The sequence below is a fragment of the Heliangelus exortis genome, chromosome 13 (assembly GCF_036169615.1).
Source record: "Heliangelus exortis chromosome 13, bHelExo1.hap1, whole genome shotgun sequence".
Lineage (NCBI taxonomy): Eukaryota > Metazoa > Chordata > Aves > Apodiformes > Trochilidae > Heliangelus > Heliangelus exortis.
This window is the reverse complement of record NC_092434.1, coordinates 18,145,032-18,162,208: the sequence shown is the minus strand read 5'-3', so window position 1 is coordinate 18,162,208 and position 17,177 is coordinate 18,145,032. Positions and strand designations below refer to the sequence as shown.

Sequence of the window (17,177 nt, the reverse complement as noted above, 5' to 3'; positions counted from 1 at the left end):
TGTTATTTACGGACAGAAAGTTATTAAGACACAGGAACAAGTTGGTTCAGCAGCAGAGGCCCTGCTGCCAGGATCCTGTCCCAGAGTGTCACCAGGGCACGACCTTCCCTTCCCAGTCCAGGAAGGTGCCCGTGTCCTTCTCGGAGAGGGAGGAGAGCACCTTCAGCATCCCTCGCACGCTGTCGTCCACCGTCAAGGGGGGCTGCGGGGCAGAGGGGAGAGGCAGCCTGTGCCCGAGGCTGCCCAGGGGCTGCCCTGCTGCACCTCACTGCTCAAAGCCTGAGGCTCTGCTGTGAGTCAGGAGAGGCCAGCACAGCACAACAAGAGCTCCTGGTCACCCTTTTTCTTTTCCTCAGAGCATCTCTTGAGCAGCTCTCTCAGAGCTCAGCATCCTCGGGACTGCTCAGTCCACAAGACGCTCAGGACACACCAAGTGAAGAGGTTTTTCCCTACTTTGGCCAAGTGCTCCTTTACCTTTTGTGGTCCTGAGCCCCCCATGTCAGTTTGCACCCAGCCAGGGTGCAGAGCGACGCAGAGGACCCCGTGCTCTCGGTACACCAGGGACTGGCACTTGGTCAGCATGTTCAGAGCAGCCTGCGGGGAGACGGGGCAGGGATGGTGGTGGGAGGGGATGGGATGGGATGGGGGCTGCCAGGGGACACGGGCAGACCCCATTCCAGGGGTCAGATGCAGAGGGATTTTTGGAAGGTGTGTGAGATTGTTGGAAGAGGAACAGTGCTGTTTGGGGGTACCTTGCTGCAGCGATACGAGACAGCGTGTGGCTGACCCCATAAATAGAGCTCCTGAATGGAGCCTGCAGAGCTGGAGATGTTGATGATGGTGGCCTTGCTGCAGCTCAGGGCTGAGCCTGGGCTCCCCTGGGCAGCCTTCTTCAGCAAGGGCAGGAACGCCTGGGAGGAGAAGAGAGAACACAGGACAGGGATATGCACACAGAGGGCATAGGAGAGAGGACCAGCTCCTTCCACAGCAGGCAACCAGCAGCCATCCTCCCTCCTCTATCTACTCCCCCAACTCATCAGGTTCCACCTGCTGAGCTCCAGTCATGGCACCACGAGCATCTTGTTGCACGAGTGTCCATTGGGCACTGAAGTGAAGGCAGAACCCGCTTCAACTGGTACCTCGTGCCCACCGGATCAGAGATCCAGGCTCATGGGCAGGGATGCTCCTCAGGGCGATGGAATTGTGCTGAGGGTCTCACCTGGCCCAGCAGCAGCGGCCCAATGGTGTTGGTGGTGTAAACCTCAGTCATGCTCTCCAGGGTCTCAGCACCAATTAAGATGGGCTTTGCTGTTCCAGCGTTGTTGATGAGGAGGTTCAGCCCCAGCCCCCCCAGCTTCTCCCCAACTCTGGCTGCTGCTGCCTTGATGCTGGTGGGATCAGAGACTTCTGCAGAGCCGACATGGAGGAGCTCAGTGCCCACGTGCCCACGGTGGCCTTGGAGCCCCCAGCCCCTCAGCAGCACCTGGGCGGATGCCGGGGGAACCGGGGCAAGGATCCCCCACCTCGGGACACCTACCCAGTGCAATGATGACCAGGTTGGGGTGCTTGGAGGCCAAACTCTGTAACTCCTGCAAGAGAGGGGACCAGGTGGGCGCTCCCAGGTCAGCACCAGCACCCTGCTCCCTCTGCCTGGCTCCCCTCGGATGGGTCTCCGTGCCTCCCGCACCCCCCCCGTGCCGCTGTGCCCTCCGCAGCCCCCAGGCACAGTTGGTGCCACAGCCGTCCCCAGACACTGCCCTGTGCTGGGGGGGCCTGGCTGCAGCTCCAGCCTTTTGCAAAGCCCCTCCCTGCCCCAACCTGCTGCCCTGGCCCCCGTGCTCCCATCCCCGGCACGGCCCCCGCCTCCCAGCCCGGCCTCACCCGTGCTCGCTGCCCATTGGGGTCCCGGCACCCCGCAAACACCCACTGGGGTGGGCTTGGCAGCTCCAGGAGTTTCTGGACAAGCCCCAGGCCGATTCCACGGTTGGCCCCGGTGACCAGCACGGTGTGGGGGTGCAGCCCTGCCATGCTGCTTCTCCTCCTGCTCCAACTCGCCCGCTCTGCTCAGCTCCTCGGTGCTTCCTTATAGCCTGTCCCACCCCACCCACCCGGGGCTTGCACCAGCCCTGGCACAAGTTCTCCAGATCTTCAAACCTTTGGGCAGAGTTCCTGGCTGGGAGCCATCCCTTGATACCAGTGGGCAAACAGCACTTGGCTTTTTCAGGCAAACTGCTGACCCTGGGAACCTTGGCCCCCTAACCAGGAGCTGCTGGGCAGGAGAAGCTGCTGTGGGTGAGGAGGGAAGGAGCAGCCTGCGGGAGGGCTGCGGGATGCCCCACGGCTCAGGCAGCCTCTTCAGCTTCACGAGTGTCCTCTGAGTGGGACGGGCTCCTCCAGGCTGTAGCAGGAGGTGCCTCAGGTGGCCAGGAGCAGAGGTTCTGTGCCTCACTCGTGCCACCTGTGCTCCAACATCCATCTGCTGCGTGGAGCAGACCCAGCATGGGATCTGCTGGCAGGAGGAAGCAGAGGTGCAGGGCTGGCACATCACAGCTCTGCTCTTCACACACTTTGTCCCCTCACCTGCTGCCTCCTCTGCACTGAGCTGAGCAGCTGCCCCATCCCTGCTGCTCTCAGGACCTGCATTCTCTGCCTTTCTGCCTCACAAATTAATTTCTGTGTCCTTCTGCTTTTTTTTGGCAGCTCTTCTCGTGCACCTTGTGGAAAAAGACCTGGGAGGGAGTCCTGGTGGACAACAAGGTGCCCATGAGGTAGCCATGAACCCTTGTGGCCCAGAAGGCCCATGGCATGCTGGGGTGCATCAAGGAGAGGGAGGCCAGCAGCTGGAGGAAGGATCTGCTGCCCCTCTCCTCTGCCCTGCTGAGGCTGCTTGGGTTCTGCCAGGTCCTGTTCCGGGCTCCCCAGGTCAAGAAGGAGAGGAAAGTGCTGGAGATGGCAGAGCAAAGGGCTACAAGGATGCCTGAGGGGCTGGGACATCTCTCTTGTGAGGAAAGGCTGGGGGGCTGGGGTCTTCTGAGCCTGGAGAATACTGAGGGGATCTGATCAAAGCTTCCCAGTGCCTAAAGGGTGGGTGTCAGGAGGATGGGGACAGTCTTGTGTCAGTGGTGCCCAGTGACAGGCCAGGAGGTAAGAGGAGCAAACGTGAGCAGAGGAAGGTCCATTCAACACGAGGAGGAACTTTGTTGCTTTGAGGGTGTCAGAGCCCTGGCACAGCCTGCCCGGAGAGGTGTTGGGGTCTCTGTCTCTTGAGACACTGCAGCCCTGTGTGGAGGGGGAACCCATCCCGTGCACCCTGCTGGAGGGGAAGCTGCCGGGGCAGGGGGGATCAGACTCGGGGATCTCCAGAAGTCCCTGCCGAGCCCTCACAGTCTGTAATTCCCTGGAGGCTGGGAGCAGAGCACCTCCATAGCCTGAGGACAGGTGCCCAGAGGGCCAGGCCTCCTCAGCCCCAGGCTGTCCCCGCAGGCAGTGCCATCACCCGGACAGGAGCTGCGTCCTCACCAAGCAGAGCCCCAGAGCTGCTGTCCCCTCAGCCCAGGGTCAGCCCAGACCTCCCCAGCCCATCCCTCCTCCTCTGCAGCCTTGGAGCAGCCGGGATGCCGGCAGGGAGGCTCTGGCCCTGCCCCAGTGCCTCTGCAGGGGCCTTCCAGGGGGGCCACGGCCCCACGGGCTGTCACTCGTGGGGACCCCAGTGAGAGATGCCGGGCAGGTGGGCGGCTGTGGGCATCAGCACATTGGGGAGAAGGAGCAGGAACAGCAGGCTCTTGGGCAGAGCTTTATTGAGGCTGGGGCCAGTGAGAGCAGCACCAGGCCCTGCTGCCAGGATCCTGTCCCAGAGTGTCACCAGGGCACGACCTTCCCTTCCCAGTCCAGGAAGGTGCCCGTGTCCTTCTCGGAGAGGGAGGAGAGCACCTTCAGCATCCCTCGCACGCTGTCGTCCACCGTCAAGGGGGGCTGCGGGGCAGAGGGGAGAGGCAGCCTGTGCCCGAGGCTGCCCAGGGGCTGCCCTGGAGCAGCTGAGCTGGGGAAGGAGCTGCTGGAGGGTGAGGGGAAAGCCCCCAGCCCCGGGCAGAGGGGCCGGGAAGGGAGCTGAGGGGCCGGGAGCATCTCTGGGCAGGGCAGGGCAGGGCTCAGGGCAGCAGCTCCCTCCCCTGGGAGCCCAGCCCAGGCTTTCTGGCTGTGAAACTCTTACCATGAGTCCAGCTTCTCCCCCCATGTCAGTTTGCACCCAGCCGGGGTGCAGAGCGACGCAGAGGACCCCGTGCTCTGCGTACACCAGGGACTGGCACTTGGTCAGCATGTTCAGAGCAGCCTGCGGGGAGACGGGGCAGGGATGGTGGTGGGAGGGGATGGGATGGGATGGGGGCTGCCAGGGGACACGGGCAGGGCAGGGGGAGCAGATCTGTCCCTCACAGGGCAGTTTGGGGGTACCTTGCTGCAGCGGTACGAGAGATAATGACTCAGCTCCCACCCGGCAGGAGAAGCGATGGAGCCCCCGTTGCTGGAGATGTTGATGATGGCGGCCTTGCTGCAGCTCAGGGCTGAGCCTGGGCTCCCCTGGGCAGCCTTCTTCAGCAAGGGCAGGAACGCCTGGGAGGAACAGGGTGCAGGGGCACGTGGAGATGGCACGGGGGAGAGGACCAGCTCCTTCCCACTGGGCAACATCGGCACCGGCGCTGGAGCATCCTCCCTCCTCCTCCCACTCCCCCATCCCACTGCGCTCCAGCTCTTGAGCTCCAGCCCACAGCTCCACGAGCTCCTTATCAGGCAAGAAACCATCGGGCACCAGAGCTGAGGCAGGACCTCTCCCACCAGCCCACCGGCCTCCAGGACACTCCAGCTCGGGCTGAGGGTCTCACCTGGCCCAGCAGCAGCGGCCCAATGGTGTTGGTGGTGTAAACCTCAGTCATGCTCTCCAGGGTCTCAGCACCAATTAAGATGGGCTTTGCTATTGCAGCGTTGTTGATGAGGAGGTTCAGCCCCAACCCCCCCAGCTTCTCCCCAACTCTGGCTGCTGCTGCCTTGATGCTGGTGGGATCAGAGACTTCTGCAGAGCCGACATGGAGGAGCTCAGTGCCCACGTGCCCACGGTGGCCTTGGAGCCCCCAGCCCCTCGGCAGCACCTGGGCGGATGCTGGGGGAACCGGGGCAAGGATCCCCCACCTCGGGACACCTACCCAGTGCAATGATGACCAGGTTGGGGTGCTTGGAGGCCAAACTCTGTAACTCCTGCAAGAGAGGGGACCAGGTGGGCGCTCCCAGGTCAGCACCAGCACCCTGCTCCCTCTGCCTGGCTCCCCTCGGATGGGTCTCCGTGCCTCCCGCACCCCCCCCGTGCCGCTGTGCCCTCCGCAGCCCCCAGGCACAGTTGGTGCCACAGCCGTCCCCAGACACTGCCCTGTGCTGGGGGGGCCTGGCTGCAGCTCCAGCCTTTTGCAAAGCCCCTCCCTGCCCCAACCTGCTGCCCTGGCCCCCGTGCTCCCATCCCCGGCACGGCCCCCACCTCCCAGCCCGGCCTCACCCGTGCTCGCTGCCCATTGGGGTCCCGGCACCCCGCAAACACCCACTGGGGTGGGCTTGGCAGCTCCAGGAGCTTCTGGACAAGCCCCAGGCCGATTCCACGGTTGGCCCCGGTGACCAGCACAGTGTGGGGGTGCAGCCCTGCCATGCTGCTTCTCCTCCTGCTCCAACTCGCCTGCTCTGCTCAGCTCCTCGGTGCTTCCTTATAGCCTGTCCCACCCCACCCACCCGGGGCTTGCACCAGCCCTGGCACAAGTTCTCCAGATCTTCGAACCTTTGGGCAGAGTTCCTGGCTGGGAGCCATCCCTTGATACCAGTGGGCAAACAGCACTTGGCTTTTTCAGGCAAACTGCTGACCCTGGGAACCTTGGCCCCCTAACCAGGAGCTGCCGGGCAGGAGAAGCTGCTGTGGGTGAGGAGGGAAGGAGCAGCCTGCGGGAGGGCTGCGGGATGCCCCACGGCTCAGGCAGCCTCTTCAGCTTCACAAGTGTCCTCTGAGTGGGACGGGCTCCTCCAGGCTGTAGCAGGAGGTGCCTCAGGTGGCCAGGAGCAGAGGTTCTGTGCCTCACTCGTGCCACCTGTGCTCCAACATGTGCAAAGTGTGTTCTCAGGACCTGCACTCTCTGCCTTTCTGCCTCACAAATTAATTTCTGTGTCCTTCTGCTTTGTTTTTGCAGCTCTTGTCATGCACCTTTGTGGGGAGGGTGAAAGTTTGGAGTGTTGCCCAAACCACGTAGTAAGTTTCCTCAGCCCTGGTTGGTTGGGTGTCCTCCCCAACTCCTTGTAGCCTTGTTGTGCCAGGAAGATGAGGGGCAGGGGAGGTCCTGGGGATGCTCTGCAGCGGCCCTTGCCCACGGAGGGAAGCCCATGGGGGCACTTGCTTCTCCAGGCTGCCCACTGCTGCCTGCTTCTTCTCAGCCTAAGTATGGAATTGGAGACCAGCAGCCCCCAGGACAGAGTCTTTCAGGTGGTTGTCCCAGGGCAAAGCCCCATTTCCCACCCTTTTCCCCCCATTTCCCCCCTTTTGCACACCCCCCCTCTGAGCCATGTGGGCACAGCTCTTCCCCTTCCAGGCTGCCTGGAATGAGCTGCTTGGCTGCTGGGCTCCAGGACAAGGGCAGCTGGAGCACAGCATCCTGGCTGGATAAAGGCTGAGATAGACTCATGGAATCATTTAAGTTTGATAAAAGACCTTTGAGATCATCAAGTGCAACCCTTTACCCAGCACTCCCAAGGCCACCACTAAACCCTGACCCTCAGCACCACATCTCCAGGGCTTTGAAATCCTTCCAGGGATGGGGACTCCACCACTGCTCTGGCCAGCCTGGGCCAGGGTCTGACAACCCTCTCCTTTTGGGGGAAGAAATGGTTCCTACTGTCCAATCCAAACCTCCTCTGGCACAACTTGAGGCTGTTTCCTCTTGTCCTTTTCCTTTGATAGAAGGACTGACACACCCTTGCCCCAACCTCCTTCCAGGGAGTTGTAGAGAGCCAGAAGCTCTCTCCAAGCCTCCTTTTGTCCAGGTGTTCACACCCCAAGTTCCCTCAGCTGCTCCTGCTCAGACTTGTGCTCCAGACCCTTCCCCAGCTCTGTTGCCCTTCCCTGGACACATTCCAGCCCCTCAGTGTCCTTCTTGTTGGGAGTCAGCCCAGAGCTGACCCCAGGATTCAAGGTGCAGCCTCCCCAGTGCCCATCACAGGGAGACAATCCCTGCCCTGGCCACACCAGTGCTGGCACAAGCCAGGATGCTGGTGGCCTCCTTGGCCACCTGGGCACACACTGACTCCCCTTGACCAGCACCTCCAGGTCCTTTTTGTCTGCCCCTTTCCAGCCACTCTGCCTCAAGCCTGGGGCTTTGCCGGGGGTTGTTGTGACCCAAATGCAGGACCTGGCACCTGGGTCTTGTTGAACCTCAGACACTTGGCCTCAGCCCTTCTGCCCATCCTCAGCTGGGGATGGAGAAGGCACCGTAGAGGGAAAGGTCCCCAGGACCCACTGCCCCCCCTGCACTCCCTCCCAGGGCAGGAGGGGCACATTTGGTCCTGGAGACCCAGGCTCAGCTCTGAAGGGGCCTTTTCTGGCCTGCTCCTGCTGGCCACACCAGTGCTGGCACAAGCCAGGATGCTGGCGGCCTCCTTGGCCACCTGTGGAAGTTTCCAACAGACTGCAGGGAATGGCTGCATCCTCTGCTGAGAAGAAGAAAAGCATGGAGGTTTGGAGAAACAGAGCTCTCGGCCCAGTGTGGAATTTCAGAAAAGCAGAGGAAGGTCTGACTGTGCTCAGGAAAGAGAGTGGTAAAAAGAATGTTACAAGTACAACTTAAAAAGACTTGGCAGGGTTAGAGGGGAGAGAGGGAAGGTCTGTGATCAGCTCTGAAATTCAAGCTGTAGATGCTTGGAAGACGGGAGTTGATCCTCAAGGGAATCTCTGACCCAGGAGCAGTGTCAGATGGGCAGCAAAGCAAGAGCATGGGATGCCAGTGAAGGAAGAATCATGGGGCCACAAAAAGCAGCATTGCCACAGAAGAGAAGCTTCAGGCAGTAGAAAAGAGAGGAGTGGAACTCTAGTCTCGGTTGCAATGAGGTTGTGAATTAAATTTGTGTTAAACCAGTATAGTGCCTCATAGGCCACTGTAGTATCTAAATGCAAAGTCATGTGTATGAGTAACAGCAGAGGAAGTAAGCAAATACTTTAGCAGGGAATGCTTTCCACAAGGTTGAAAGGAAGGAACGTTGGGTATTGCCTGCCAATAAAGATTATTTTTCATTTGGTCTGGAGGAAAACCTTGTGTGTTTGTGTACCTTTCTGTCACATGCTCTGGGATTTATCTGGGCTTTCACACTGAGGAGAAGCAAAAAGGGTAAAGGTAAATATTACAGAGAGGACTTGAAAGCAAATGGACATATGTTATGGACATAAGGCATGTCACAGGAGAAAAGGCTGGGGATGTTGCCACTCTGGCTATTCCAGGGCACAAGAGGGCATGTTCACAGGGTACAAACCACCTGAGAGGTGGAGATGAGCCAGGGCCTGCTGGCAGCACAGGAATTCTGTATTTCATGTGTAGGCCCTGGGGCAACCAAGTGCTGTTGCTTCTTGATAACAAGGGATTGGTACCAGAGGGTTTGGTGAGATGGAGAGGGTTCAAATTGGAGATACAGGCTGGTGCAAGCCCCGGGTGGGTGGGGTGGGACAGGCTATAAGGAAGCACCAAGGAGCTGAGCAGAGCGGGCGAGTTGGAGCAGGAGGAGAAGCAGCATGGCAGGGCTGCACCCCCACACCGTGCTGGTCACCGGGGCCAACCGTGGAATCGGCCTGGGGCTTGTCCAGAAGCTCCTGGAGCTGCCAAGCCCACCCCAGTGGGTGTTTGCGGGGTGTCGGGACCCCAATGGGCAGCGAGCACGGGTGAGGCCGGGCTGGGAGGCGGGGGCCTTGCCAGGGATGGGAGCACGGGGGCCAGGGCAGCAGGTTGGGGCAGGGAGGGGCTTTGCAAAAGGCTGGAGCTGCAGCCAGGCCCCCCCAGCACAGGGCAGTGTCTGGGGACGGCTGTGGCACCAACTGTGCCTGGGGGCTGCGGAGGGCACAGCGGCACGGGGGGGGTGCGGGAGGCACGGAGACCCATCCGAGGGGAGCCAGGCAGAGGGAGCAGGGTGCTGGTGCTGACCTGGGAGCGCCCACCTGGTCCCCTCTCTTGCAGGAGTTACAGAGTTTGGCCTCCAAGCACCCCAACCTGGTCATCATTGCACTGGGTAGGTGTCCCGAGGTGGGGGATCCTTGCCCCGGTTCCCCCGGCATCTGCCCAGGTGCTGCCGAGGGGCTGGGGGCTCCAAGGCCACCGTGGGCACGTGGGCACTGAGCTCCTCCATGTCGGCTCTGCAGAAGTCTCTGATCCCATCAGCATCAAGGCAGCAGCAGCCAGAGTTGGGGAGAAGCTGGGGGGGTTGGGGCTGAACCTCCTCATCAACAACGCTGGAGTGGTAAAGCCACTGTCAATTGGTGCTGAGACCCTGGAGAGCATGACTGAGGTTTACACCACCAACACCATTGGGCCTCTGCTGCTGAGCCAGGTGAGACACTCAGCCCAAGGTGGCATTATTTACATTCCCATGCCTATGGATTCACTCCTAACAGAAGATTATGAAATGATGGGCTGGGATTCAAGTGCTGGAGCTTGGGGGTCTAAGGCAGCAGGGAGAGGAGCGAACATGCGCCGGTGCCGATGTTGCCCACTGGGAAGGAGCTGGTCCTCTCTCCTGTGCCATCTCCTCGTGCCCCTGCACCCTGTTCCTCCCAGGCGTTCCTGCCCTTGCTGAAGAAGGCTGCCCAGGGGAGCCCAGGCTCAGCCCTGAGCTGCAGCAAGGCCGCCGTCATCAACATCTCCAGCAACGGGGGCTCCATCGCTTCTCCCGCCGCTTGGGAGCTGATGCATATTGTCTCTTACCGCTGCAGCAAGGTACCCCCAAACTGCCCTGTGAGAGACAGATCTGCTCCCCCTGCCCTGCCCATGTCCCCTGGCAGCCCCCATCCCATCCCATCCCATCCCATCCCCTCCCACCACCATCCCTGCCCCGTCTCCCCGCAGGCTGCTCTGAACATGCTGACCAAGTGCCAGTCCCTGGCGTACCAAGAGCACGGGGTCCTCTGCGTCGCTCTGCACCCCGGCTGGGTGCAAACTGACATGGGGGGCTCAGGACCACAAAAGGTAAAGGAGCACTTGGCCAAAGTAGGGAAAAACCTCTTCATTTGGTGTGTGCTGAGCTTCTTGTGGACTGAGCAGTCCCGGGGATGCTGAGCTCTGGGAGAGCTGCTCGAGAGATGCTCTGAGGAAAAGAAAAAGGGTGACCAGGAGCTCTTGTTGTGCTGTGCTGGCCTCTCCTGACTCACAGCAGAGCCTCAGGCTTTGAGCAGTGAGGTGCAGCAGGGCAGCCCCTGGGCAGCCTCGGGCACAGGCTGCCTCTCCCCTCTGCCCCGCAGCCCCCCTTGACGGTGGACGACAGCGTGCGAGGGATGCTGAAGGTGCTCTCCTCCCTCTCCGAGAAGGACACGGGCACCTTCCTGGACTGGGAAGGGAAGGTCGTGCCCTGGTGACACTCTGGGACAGGATCCTGGCAGCAGGGCCTCTGCTGCTGCTCTCACTGGCCCCAGCCTCAATAAAGCTCTGCCCAAGAGCCTGCTGTTCCTGCTCCTTCTCCCCAGTGTGCTGATGCCCACAGCCGCCCACCTGCCCGGCATCTCTCACTGGGGTCCCCACGAGTGACAGCCCGTGGGGCCGTGGCACCGTGGCCCCCCTGGAAGGCCCCTGCAGAGGCACTGGGGCAGGGCCAGAGCCTCCCTGCCAGCGTCCCGGCTGCTCCAAGGCTGCAGAGGAGGAGGGATGGGCTGGGGAGGTCTGGGCTGACCCTGGGCTGAGGGGACAGCAGCTCTGGGGCTCTGCTTGGTGAGGACGCAGCTCCTGTCCGGGTGATGGCACTGCCTGCGGGGACAGCCTGGGGCTGAGGAGGCCTGGCCCTCTGGGCACCTGTCCTCAGGCTATGGAGGTGCTCTGCTCCCAGCCTCCAGGGAATTACAGACTGTGAGGGCTCGGCAGGGACTTCTGGAGATCCCCGAGTCTGATCCCCCCTGCCCCGGCAGCTTCCCCTCCAGCAGGGTGCACGGGATGGGTTCCCCCTCCACACAGGGCTGCAGTGTCTCAAGAGACAGAGACCCCAACACCTCTCCGGGCAGGCTGTGCCAGGGCTCTGACACCCTCAAAGCAACAAAGTTCCTCCTCGTGTTGAATGGACCTTCCTCTGCTCATGTTTGCTCCTCTTACCTCCTGGCCTGTCACTGGGCACCACTGACACAAGACTGTCCCCATCCTCCTGACACCCACCCTTTAGGCACTGGGAAGCTTTGATCAGATCCCCTCAGTATTCTCCAGGCCCAGAAGACCCCAGCCCCCCAGCCCTTCCTCACAAGAGAGATGTCCCAGCCCCTCAGGCATCCTTGTAGCCCTTTGCTCTGCCATCTCCAGCACTTTCCTCTCCTTCTTGAGCCGGGGAGCCCGGAACAGGGCCTGGCAGAACCCAAGCAGCCTCAGCAGGGCAGAGGAGAGGGGCAGCAGATCCTTCCTCCAGCTGCTGGCCTCCCTCTCCTCGATGCACCCCAGCATGCCATGGGCCTTCTGGGCCACAAGGGTTCATGGCTACCTCATGGGCACCTTGTTGTCCACCAGGACTCCCAGGTCTTTTTCAACAAGCTGTTTTCTGGCAGGTCAGCCCCAAGCTCTACGGCTGCACGGGGTTATTCCTCTCAAGGTGCAGCACCCTACACTTACCCTTGTTGAATTCCCTAAGGTTTCCCTCTGCCCAACCCTCCAGCCTCTCTGGGTCATGGGGATGGCAGCAGAGTCCCCTGGTGTGTCCCTCACCCCTCCAGGCTTTGTACCATCCACAGACCTGCAGAGGGTACACTCCATCCCTCCCTCCAGGTGATTGATGAGGATACTGAACAGAACTGGACCCGGTACCTTGGGGAATGGACCTTGTTACTTGTTACTGAGCCAATGGACCCAGTGCCACTGCCTGCACTCCCCTCCCTGCCCCTGAGCGACCCCAGAGCCCCCAGACCCAGGAGCACAGAAAAGGCCCCTTCAGAGCTGAGCCTGGGTCTCCAGGACCAAATGTGCCCCTCCTGCCCTGGGAGGGAGTGCAGGGGGGGCAGTGGGTCCTGGGGACCTTTCCCTCTACGGTGCCTTCTCCATCCCCAGCTGAGGATGGGCAGAAGGGCTGAGGCCAAGTGTCTGAGGTTCAACAAGACCCAGGTGCCAGGTCCTGCATTTGGGTCACAACAACCCCCGGCAAAGCCCCAGGCTTGAGGCAGAGTGGCTGGAAAGGGGCAGACAAAAAGGACCTGGAGGTGCTGGTCAAGGGGAGTCAGTGTGTGCCCAGGTGGCCAAGGAGGCCACCAGCATCCTGGCTTGTGCCAGCACTGCTGTGGCCAGGGCAGGGATTGTCTCCCTGTGATGGGCACTGGGGAGGCTGCACCTTGGATCCTGGGGTCAGCTCTGGGCTGACTCCCAACAAGAAGGACATTGAGGGGCTGGAATGTGTCCAGGGAAGGGCAACAGAGCTGGGGAAGGGTCTGGAGCACAAGTCTGAGCAGGAGCAGCTGAGGGAACTTGGGGTGTGAACACCTGGACAAAAGGAGGCTTGGAGAGAGCTTCTGGCTCTCTAAAACTCCCTGGAAGGAGGTTGGGGCAAGGGTGTGTCAGTCCTTCTATCAAAGGAAAAGGACAAGAGGAAACGGCCTCAAGTTGTGCCAGAGGAGGTTTGGATTGGACAGTAGGAACCATTTCTTCCCCCAAAAGGAGAGGGTTGTCAGACCCTGGCCCAGGCTGGCCAGAGCAGTGGTGGAGTCCCCATCCCTGGAAGGATTTCAAAGCCCTGGAGATGTGGTGCTGAGGGTCAGGGTTTAGTGGTGGCCTTGGGAGTGCTGGGTAAAGGGTTGCACTTGATGATTGCAAAGGCATTTTCCAATTAAAACAATTTTATGATTCTAAATCTCCTCTTTTTGCTGAGTCACTCTGGTTTTGCAGCTTTCAATGTTTTGAAGTTGTAACTTCAGAATGTTGACTGTGCCCTTGGGCCCCACTCTGCATTGTGGATCATTAAACAAACTCTGCTTATCCAGGAGGCAGAGTCCAACCTGGCAGCAGGAGGAGGATCCAGCCAGCCTTGCCTGGCTTAATGCCCTGGCTCTTCCTTCCCAAGTGCTGCTGCAAGCCCTAGGAAGGGACCTCAGACCCACTCCCAAGAAGGGATTCAGATGGTCTTTCCAAGGTCTGAGCCTTAAGATGAGCCTTAGGTCCTTCTGTACGCCCCATCCCATAACATCTCAGACACTGCCCTCTCCCCAGCTCCGAAGGTTCTGATCCAGTTTTCCACCTCCTCCTCTTGGCTGCTGTCAGCTCAGGTGTGCTCATAGAGGTGTTTGCAGAAAAGGCCCTGGCAGTGCTGCTCCCAGTAGGGTTGAGCAATGTGCTTTTCTCTGCCAGGAGAAGGAGTGGGTGGCACAGTTATCTTTAGCGGATTTAATCTCTACGGAAGAATAAACTCACTACTAATTAACAGAGCTATTTACATCAGGATGTATTCAGGGCTGTCGTCAACACATATTTTGTCAGTGGATTAAGAATAAATAGGGTGTGATGAATGCCCCACAGACTGAGGGGTGGGGTGGGATCTGCCCACCCCTGCAGCAGCTTGAAGCTGTGCAAGTCATGTCCCCCCTCCCTGACTCATTTGCTTTTGGCTGAAGCTTGCTGGTGGCTTAGCCCATTGTGAGGAGATTAAGGGGGAGAGTCTGAGCTCAAATGCAGCAAAGTGGAAAGGCCCCAAGTGAAGCATCTCACAGCCCTTTTTTATAACTTTGCTATTTTCCCAGCAGACCTGCATGATCTCAGAGCTGGCCTTGAGCCTGGGAACCCAAAGCACGTGTACCTGGGAGAGCAGATGAAACCTGAAAGAAAGGAGATTTAGGTTGCACATTAGGAAGAAATTCTTTCCTAGGAGTCACCAGGTGAGACACTGGCTCAGGTTGCCCAGAGAAACTGTGGCTGTCCCATCACCAGAAATATTCAGGGTCTGTCTGGATGGAGCTTGGAGCAATCTGGTTTAGTGAAGGTGTTCCTGCCCATGGCTGAACAAGGGGTTGGTCTTGTTGATCCTTAAGGTCCCTTCCAACCCAAACCACTCTGTGATTCTATGCAAAGCACTTGGAACCCTGGCCTAGCAAAGGAAACCAAGACTAAGGAAAGTTTCCAAGCAGCTTCTGCCCAGTGCAGAAGGAGCTACAAAAGTATGGGGGGAACCACTTGTGTCTATCTCGGGCAGGGGGTAAAGATATTCCTCCTTTTCCAAGCTTATTTGAGGGTTTTCTGGTCCAGATGTCAGAGAAAACCCCGAGCCAGGGTTTTCCTCTGAGCAAAGCAGTTCAGCAGAAACAGCAGGCACAGAGGTTTGGGTGGGAGCTGATCTGGGTGTCAGACACTGTCATAGCCACTGACTTCTCATAGCAAGGAAGGAGCAGCAAAAGCAAAGGTGGTTTGGGTGCTGCCACCTCTGCCCTGGGTTTCTAGGGGCCCCAGAGCTGCGTTCCCTGCAGGACTCCCAGACACGGCTGGCATCAGGTCTGACACCCAGGGCTGCACAGGACTGAGGATAAAGGGAGAGCCCTCTGCAGCTGCAGAGCCTTGAGCCCCTGCAGAGACCTCAGCAGGGTCTTTCCCAGACTCTCCAGGCAACCTCAGCTGGGCCAGTGTTTAGACCCAGTGTCAGCTCAGACTGGGTTCAGGAGCACTTTGCTGGGGACATTCCTCCCAGAGCAGTCAAGGATGCTCAGCTGCCTGGGTGCAGAAGTGGGGGGAGCACTGGGAGCTGAGCACAGGGACAGAACCACATTGCCAGGAATGTCACAGATCCCCAGTGGCCTCTTTGCTACCACCTTCTGAGGTCATTTGGCTGGGTTATGGGACCCCAGAACCACCAAGCAGGACAAATTTACTTTGCCACTGTGATATATGATGTTATGTCGGTCATTTTTAACACCACTGTTATGGTTGCTACCAGGGATCCCAGGGAATGGGCTACATGTGCCACAGATGTGTGTCCCATCTCAGAAACACCACAGCACAAGCTCAGTCACCAGCCTGCAAGTGCCTGGGTTTGATGTCCTGGTGTTGGAGTGAGAGAGGGATGCAGGGCTAAGAAAAAACCCACTGTCTCACCTGATGGGTGGGAACAGCACGGAGGAAAAAGCACAGAAGAAAAAGCACAGCTTCTTTCCAGCCCCTCTCAGTAAAATCCCTGGTTTTTTGGCAATAAACATATTGCTACTTCTTGCTTATGAGTGAAGTGCATCCCTCCATCCGTGACAAAGTCAGCAGGAAGGTAAGTGGCATCACGGGTTATTTATGGAGACTTGGAGTGAACCCAACCCCAGCTTTGCAGAAGAATGGGCTCATCACCCTGTCCTCTGTGCAGGAAATAATCCAGTCACCCGTTCTTTACAGAGGCATTTTGGGTTTTGACAAGAAAGGTTGGACCAAATGATCCTTCAGGTCCCTTCCAGCGGGGTGTTCTGTGGTTAGATGATTCTTTGCTAAAGCCAAAAGAGATGAGCATCTATTAATTCATTATCCCAGCAGCTACTCTGTGGGGAGATCCCAGCCTGGCAGGACCTGGACATTTAGCTGACACTCTTAAGAAACACACCAACAAGAGCCCAGGAAAAGTTCTGAAGCTTGCAGTAGGACTTGCTCCTCTGTAAGGAACATCTCAGCTTTGTGTCTTCTTTCTGAGGGACACAGCAGGGCAGGAGAGGAGCTGTGAAGGTCAGGGGGACCACACCAGGAGCTGCTCCAGGGAGAGGTGGCTGTCACAGGGGGCAGTGACACCAAAGCTGTGTTTGCAGGACACTGAGGTTAGGTGGGGGCTGCGGGCAGTATGGCAGGAAGCAGGTGAAACATCCTCATATTTATAGATTCAAACCTTCCAAAATTCACTCACATCACAATCAGGCCATACCTGCAGCAGAAGTTACCAAGGTAACTTGAAGAGAAACTAAAGCACTTGTGTAAGTTGTTTTTATTACTTTCTGGAAGCCTGACAACATCCAACTGACAAAGGTTTTAAAAAAAAATAAATTAAAGATCCGGTTTTTACATGGGGAACTGAAGCATAAAAGCGGATCAAGCGATGTCCAAGTTGGGACATATCCAATTACAGGCGCTCAGAGCTCGGGTTTTTCCACCATTCCCGTTTACATTCAGAACAGGCTCCTCCTGCCTTCGGCTCTGGCTGCACATTAACCCTTTCCTTGCCAGCAGAGCACAGGGAATACGTTTCCAGAGCTCCTTGAAGACAGGAAGTGATGGTTGATGCAGTTTGTCTGCAGAGCGTAGAGCTGGAAGTGCTACACGAGGTGACCCTGCCCCGGGTGATCTTTCCAGGTCCCTTCCAACCCCTCACATTCCACGATTCTGTGAATCCAGTCAGACATCCTGTGAGCTTTCTCCCGCCGCACCCCAGCCTTAGAAAAAGGGGGGAGGGAGATCCCCTCTGTTTCTCTCCAGCATCGCTGCTCCTCCTCCTCCTCCTCCCTGCGGGAACACCGGGGCTGGCAGGGAGCGGGGGACCAGGAACGCTCCGGGTGTGTTTGTCTGGAGATGGGAATGGGAAAACTGCGGGAGGGAGGGAGGGAAGCAGGGAGGGACGGAGGGAGAGAGGGAGAGAGAGTGGAAGGGAAGCAGGGAGGGAAGAAAGGAGGGAAGGAGAAGAAAGGGAAGGAGAAGGAAGGGAGGGAGAAGGGAGGGAGGGAGGAAGGGAGAGAGGAAGAGAGGGAGAGAAGGAGAGAGAAGGAGAGAGGGTGGAAGCAGAGAGGGAGGGAGGGATGGAGGAAAGGAGAAAGGGAAGACAGGAAGAGAGGAAGGGAGGGTGGAAGGGAAGCAGTGAGGGAGCGAGGGAAGAAGGAAGGGAGGAAACGAAGCAGAAAGTGAGGGAGAAGGAAGGGAGAGAGGAGGAAGGAAGGGAGGGAGGAAGAGAGGAAGGGAGGGACAAGTCGTCTCCTGTCCAACCCAAGGCGGGGAGGCGGTGCCGGG

General features: G+C 58.8%; 3 protein-coding genes across 3 annotated transcripts; 1 reads left to right on the top strand and 2 right to left on the bottom strand.

Moving 5' to 3' along the window:
• On the bottom strand, positions 1–2,092 carry LOC139802236 (C-signal-like). The gene is made up of 6 exons (XM_071757208.1): positions 1,882–2,092; positions 1,538–1,589; positions 1,220–1,407; positions 753–911; positions 475–594; positions 1–202 (listed from the first exon to the last, which is right to left on the bottom strand). The coding sequence occupies exons 1-6, from the start codon at positions 2,026–2,028 to the stop codon at positions 89–91; spliced, it is 780 nt and encodes a 259-aa protein (XP_071613309.1). The 5' UTR covers positions 2,029–2,092; the 3' UTR covers positions 1–88.
• A 1,688-nt stretch (positions 2,093–3,780) lies between these two features.
• LOC139802234 (C-signal-like) lies at positions 3,781–5,730 on the bottom strand. Its single transcript, XM_071757206.1, has 6 exons — positions 5,540–5,730; positions 5,196–5,247; positions 4,878–5,065; positions 4,450–4,608; positions 4,211–4,330; positions 3,781–3,972 (listed from the first exon to the last, which is right to left on the bottom strand). The coding sequence occupies exons 1-6, from the start codon at positions 5,684–5,686 to the stop codon at positions 3,859–3,861; spliced, it is 780 nt and encodes a 259-aa protein (XP_071613307.1). The 5' UTR covers positions 5,687–5,730; the 3' UTR covers positions 3,781–3,858.
• A 3,018-nt stretch (positions 5,731–8,748) lies between these two features.
• Positions 8,749–10,707, top strand: LOC139802235 (C-signal-like). Its single transcript, XM_071757207.1, has 6 exons — positions 8,749–8,944; positions 9,237–9,288; positions 9,419–9,606; positions 9,834–9,992; positions 10,122–10,241; positions 10,514–10,707. The coding sequence occupies exons 1-6, from the start codon at positions 8,798–8,800 to the stop codon at positions 10,625–10,627; spliced, it is 780 nt and encodes a 259-aa protein (XP_071613308.1). The 5' UTR covers positions 8,749–8,797; the 3' UTR covers positions 10,628–10,707.
• The last annotated feature ends 6,470 nt before the right edge of the window (positions 10,708–17,177 follow it).

Bases quoted from the DNA above. Each gene is read 5' to 3' on its own strand.
- LOC139802236 (XM_071757208.1), bottom strand. From the start codon at position 2,028: ATGGCAGGGCTGCACCCCCACACCGTGCTGGTCACCGGGGCCAACCGT. The intron at 1,590-1,881 runs GTGAGGCCGGGC...CCTCTCTTGCAG, and splicing joins CCAATGGGCAGCGAGCACGG to GAGTTACAGAGTTTGGCCTC. The intron at 912-1,219 runs GTGAGACCCTCA...TTCTCCTCCCAG, and splicing joins GGCCGCTGCTGCTGGGCCAG to GCGTTCCTGCCCTTGCTGAA.
- LOC139802234 (XM_071757206.1), bottom strand. From the start codon at position 5,686: ATGGCAGGGCTGCACCCCCACACTGTGCTGGTCACCGGGGCCAACCGT. The intron at 5,066-5,195 runs GTAGGTGTCCCG...TCGGCTCTGCAG, and splicing joins CCTGGTCATCATTGCACTGG to AAGTCTCTGATCCCACCAGC. The intron at 4,331-4,449 runs GTACCCCCAAAC...GTCTCCCCGCAG, and splicing joins TCTCGTACCGCTGCAGCAAG to GCTGCTCTGAACATGCTGAC.
- LOC139802235 (XM_071757207.1), top strand. From the start codon at position 8,798: ATGGCAGGGCTGCACCCCCACACCGTGCTGGTCACCGGGGCCAACCGT. The intron at 9,289-9,418 runs GTAGGTGTCCCG...TCGGCTCTGCAG, and splicing joins CCTGGTCATCATTGCACTGG to AAGTCTCTGATCCCATCAGC. The intron at 9,607-9,833 runs GTGAGACACTCA...TGTTCCTCCCAG, and splicing joins GGCCTCTGCTGCTGAGCCAG to GCGTTCCTGCCCTTGCTGAA.